The sequence below is a fragment of the Wasmannia auropunctata genome, unplaced genomic scaffold, assembly GCF_000956235.1.
Source record: "Wasmannia auropunctata unplaced genomic scaffold, wasmannia.A_1.0 LD336027.1, whole genome shotgun sequence".
Taxonomy (NCBI): domain Eukaryota; kingdom Metazoa; phylum Arthropoda; class Insecta; order Hymenoptera; family Formicidae; genus Wasmannia; species Wasmannia auropunctata.
Genome location: NW_012026863.1, coordinates 803,525 through 807,401, shown reverse-complemented (window position 1 = coordinate 807,401; position 3,877 = coordinate 803,525). Strand labels below are relative to the sequence as shown.

At 44.0% G+C, this 3,877-nt stretch overlaps 1 protein-coding gene across 2 annotated transcripts in view; it reads left to right on the top strand.

The window, feature by feature from the left end:
* The first annotated feature begins 1,172 nt into the window (after positions 1 to 1,172).
* Positions 1,173 to 3,877, top strand: part of LOC105452624 (transcription initiation factor TFIID subunit 4-like) — a 9,717-nt gene continuing 7,012 nt past the window's right edge. The window contains exons 1-2 of one of the 2 annotated variants that reach the window (XM_011693899.1): positions 1,173 to 2,725; positions 3,113 to 3,325. In XM_011693899.1, the coding sequence (XP_011692201.1) occupies positions 1,700 to 2,725; positions 3,113 to 3,325 (1,239 nt within the window). In that variant the 5' untranslated portion in view covers positions 1,173 to 1,699. Of the gene's footprint in view, positions 2,726 to 3,112; positions 3,389 to 3,877 lie in introns of both variants that reach the window. The other variant, XM_011693898.1, reaches the window with a different exon arrangement.

The following is a 3,877-nucleotide window of genomic DNA, read 5'->3' as shown; positions in this document are numbered from 1 at the left end:
ATTCCTTTTAACTATTTTCTATCTTGCTGCCAGAAATCGCCCGAAATCCTCTTTCTGAATTTCTGCAACGAAGCGAGACAAAAAAACGGGACGAGAGAGAGGGGAGTGTGTTCGTGAGATAACAGCCGCTCCGTGCCTCCGTGTTTGTTAGCCGATGGTGACAAGGACGACCGAGATTGATGTCTATCCTTGTCTAACTAACTTACTCGCATTCCTGCACATAGCACGGAACACAACCGCTAAATCGTGGATATAGCACGGATCACCACCAAAAATTCGTGGACATTACCGACAATTTCGTGGACATTGGCTATGTAGTTCAATGTCGACGTTTGTGGACATAGAGGCGCTGAAACCAGCTCAATCGTCCATCCCAGCTAAATCGCGGGCATGGCCGCTCTCAGGATCCTCTCTGGCATAAGCATAGCATATAAGACCGCTGGACCAATGAGTAGCCAGCATAAAGCGCCATATTGATTTACACAAGATTCTCATTGGTCTAGCCGTCTTATGCTGTGTTGATGCTTCCTTATGCATTTCATGTGTTCCAGGCCTAAAAGTGCTGATCGATCATGTAATTGTAACTTTTTTCTTAGGATGGAAATTTGAAAAGTGAAAAATTTCTTCATTAACTTTAATAGTAAAAATTTTCATTTTTCACATTTCCATCCTAGGGAAAAAGTTACATGCTGTGTGTTACGCGAGTATGAAATAATATATACACGTTGATCAAATATATAATATTTAAAATAAATATTTATTTTTATTCATATTATGCAGAAGGAATGAAGGAAATGGAGTTTGATCAATCAGAATTCGACAGACGAATGAAACGAAAGGTCCCTTTTTGGTCACATCCTCTGTAATCACACAGTTCTCGAACTCGACGAGCGGCAACGCACGTCTGGAAAAGCAATGTGATGGCCAATCGGCTTTCATCACGTATTGCACGTCATCATTTCCGGAAAGAAAACGGAAGATCTCGAAGGTTCCGATTACGCGTCACCCACCCATGTTTTTCCGCGGGAAACACGCACGTGTTTCTCCGAGGCGTAGCCGCACCGATGGTCACGGCGGATTGTTGGTGAGGGGTTGAGAGGGGGGGAAGGGGATTGTTGGAGAGGGGTGGGGTCGAGGAAAGACGCGAACGCGATGAAACAATCGGTTTCGGAACGCGCTTTTTTTCTCTCAAGCGAGTACGCGATTCCGAACGAGGCAAAATTTGTCGGAGTTTCCGATTTTTTTTTACTTGCGACATCACGTTGGGCGGTTGGCGGCGTGTAGCCATGCGGTGGCGGGTATCGACGCGTACGGCGGGTATCGGTGCGTGAACGGCGCGTCGATTGCGCATTTCGAAGATAGCCATTTTGGCGGGTGACGTGTTGCGTGCGCGCCGCCGAGCGGCCATAACACGATTCGCGGCGTGAACGACGTGCACGCGCGGCCTTCCGTCGTTATGAGAAGTGCCCGGCCGTGTGTACGCGATCGTCGTGGACCGTCAGGATCAGGTCGGCGTCACGGGATGCCAGGGAAATGTGATCGGCGGTCGTACCGCCCGCCGATAAACCGTGGACTCGCCTCGCTCGCCGCGTACGATTTTCCGCCGCGTTAAGGAGGGTAGGGAGGGGGCAAGGCACTATGGGAGCAATTTGCGACAGGCGCATGCGCAGATCAGTTTACAGTTGGAGCTTGGAAGAAAATGGCGTCAGCTAAGTTTCTGGAGGAAGCTCTGAGCACGGATGTCGACGAATCCGCAGTGAACGCGATAGTGGGCTCCCTCGAGACGCAGCTTGTGACGTCCACGCCGACTGTCGCCGGCCATCAAGCGAGTTCCGCATCGGTCAGCCAGCAGAATCACCAGGTGAACAGCGCTATTTCCAACGGGGGCACCATCACCGCGGTGCAGCCACAGAAACATGGGGTTTCGAACGGCGGCGGTGCGACTACCGTGAACAGTCTAATGACTCAGGAGGTCACCAAGACGATCACCACCAGCACTCTGCTGCCCGTGAACGTGGTTACCTCTAACACAGTGGCGCCACAGGTCATCACCACGCAGCAGCAGCAGCCGCAGCCACAACCACAGCAGCAACAGCAGCAGCAGCAGCAACACGCACAGCCGCCAGGGATATCTTCCGCTGCCTATATCAATCAAGTAACGACCAACCAAGTGTCTAGCAATCAGACTACGCATATACCGAGCTTGACCAAGACGCACGAACCAGTGAAGCTCATCTATCCCACGGTTGGGCAAGTTATAGCCACTACGGGGGTGGCAAATGCAAATAATAAGCTCTCCTTTCCCGCTCAAACTGTCGGGCAGTTAGCAAATGGTACTTTAGGCTTAACATCACAGGCAGTGCTGCAGACTACAGCGAACGTTGTTACCAATGTCGGTTCTATAAGCCAGGCAGCCAGCCAAACAGTGACCGCAGTGAATAAGCCGACGGGGGCAGCTTTAGTGATTAAGACCAGTGTAGCGCCTGGCATGGTTTCGGTACCAATGTCTGTTCCTGTCTCTGTGGCTGGCAATGCAGTCAGCACAGCGTTGCAGGCCAAGGGTGGGGTTACTTCGACGATAGTACCCAGTAATGTTCAAATTCTTAATGTAAATACAATGCGTCCTGCGACACCAGTAGCGGGACAGCAAGCTAATAAGCAGGTTACGCCTAGAGTGGTGATTGGGCAACACCAATTGGTCGGAGCAAGAACCGGAGGTCCAGGGGTAAGACGTTCCATTTAGCATTTTTTTAGTATAAATGATAAGATTCTTTATTCTGAAATTATGTATACCTGTATGTACGAAGGCATTGGAATTCATTTTTGTATAAACACTGTGTGCTTATTTCTATATTTATAATATAAATATATATTATTTTGTTTAGCTAATTTTAAATATCTGAAATTTTCAATTCTATTGTAAAAGTATATATCGTTTTTAATATTTGTATTGCTTTACTTCTGCTGTCAACTGTTAACACATACATATATTTATAATTATATATATGTATAATTTAGTTGACGATATAGTACCAACGATATAGTAAAAGATAAAGTATAAAAAAAATATGTGACGGTAATATAACTAATGATTATTATTTTCGATTTTTAGATAACATTACAGGCACTTCATAGTCTTCAAGCTGGTGCTCAAGGTCATCTGTTATTAAAAACAGAAAATGGGCAGTATCAGTTACTGAGGGTGGGTCCAGCTCCAACTGCGAGTGCTCCCACTGGTACAGTTACACCGAATAGTATAACTGGCAATGCAGTAGTTGCTGCACCATCTCCAGGCACTACATACCGCCTAACTTCAGTGCCGACTGTAAGTAGGCTGAATACTCAGTTCACTGGCCCACCACTCGCCACCCTAAGAAAATCTGTTCAGGTGACGCACTTTTATACCTCTTACAAGACTCGTTGTAGTGCTACTGTAGATATTTATTAGTCTGTGATTTTGTTTTCTGTGGAATGATGTTATCAGTAAGCCAATATATTTTATGTCCATTGTTTGTTCACTTTATTTCATCTACTAAAATTTAATTACGATATAAACTTATTATTAACTAGTTCTTTATTTATTGATTGTTTGCAAATATTTAGTCCATTGTTATAACATTTAAGGCACTGTACATTACAGTTATAATTTTTAAAATTAAATTAAAATATTTTAATCTAAAATTAAAATGTAGTTGTATAATTAAATTACATTATATGATTATATGATTAAAATATATTATGCAATTATATAATTAAAATATAATTTTTTAAATTATAATTTTTATAAATACTTTTTTCTGAATGCAAAAGTTTTATGAGGAATTTTGTTATCTACTATTATAGTATCTTTATTTTGATCTACATTCCATAGATCGGA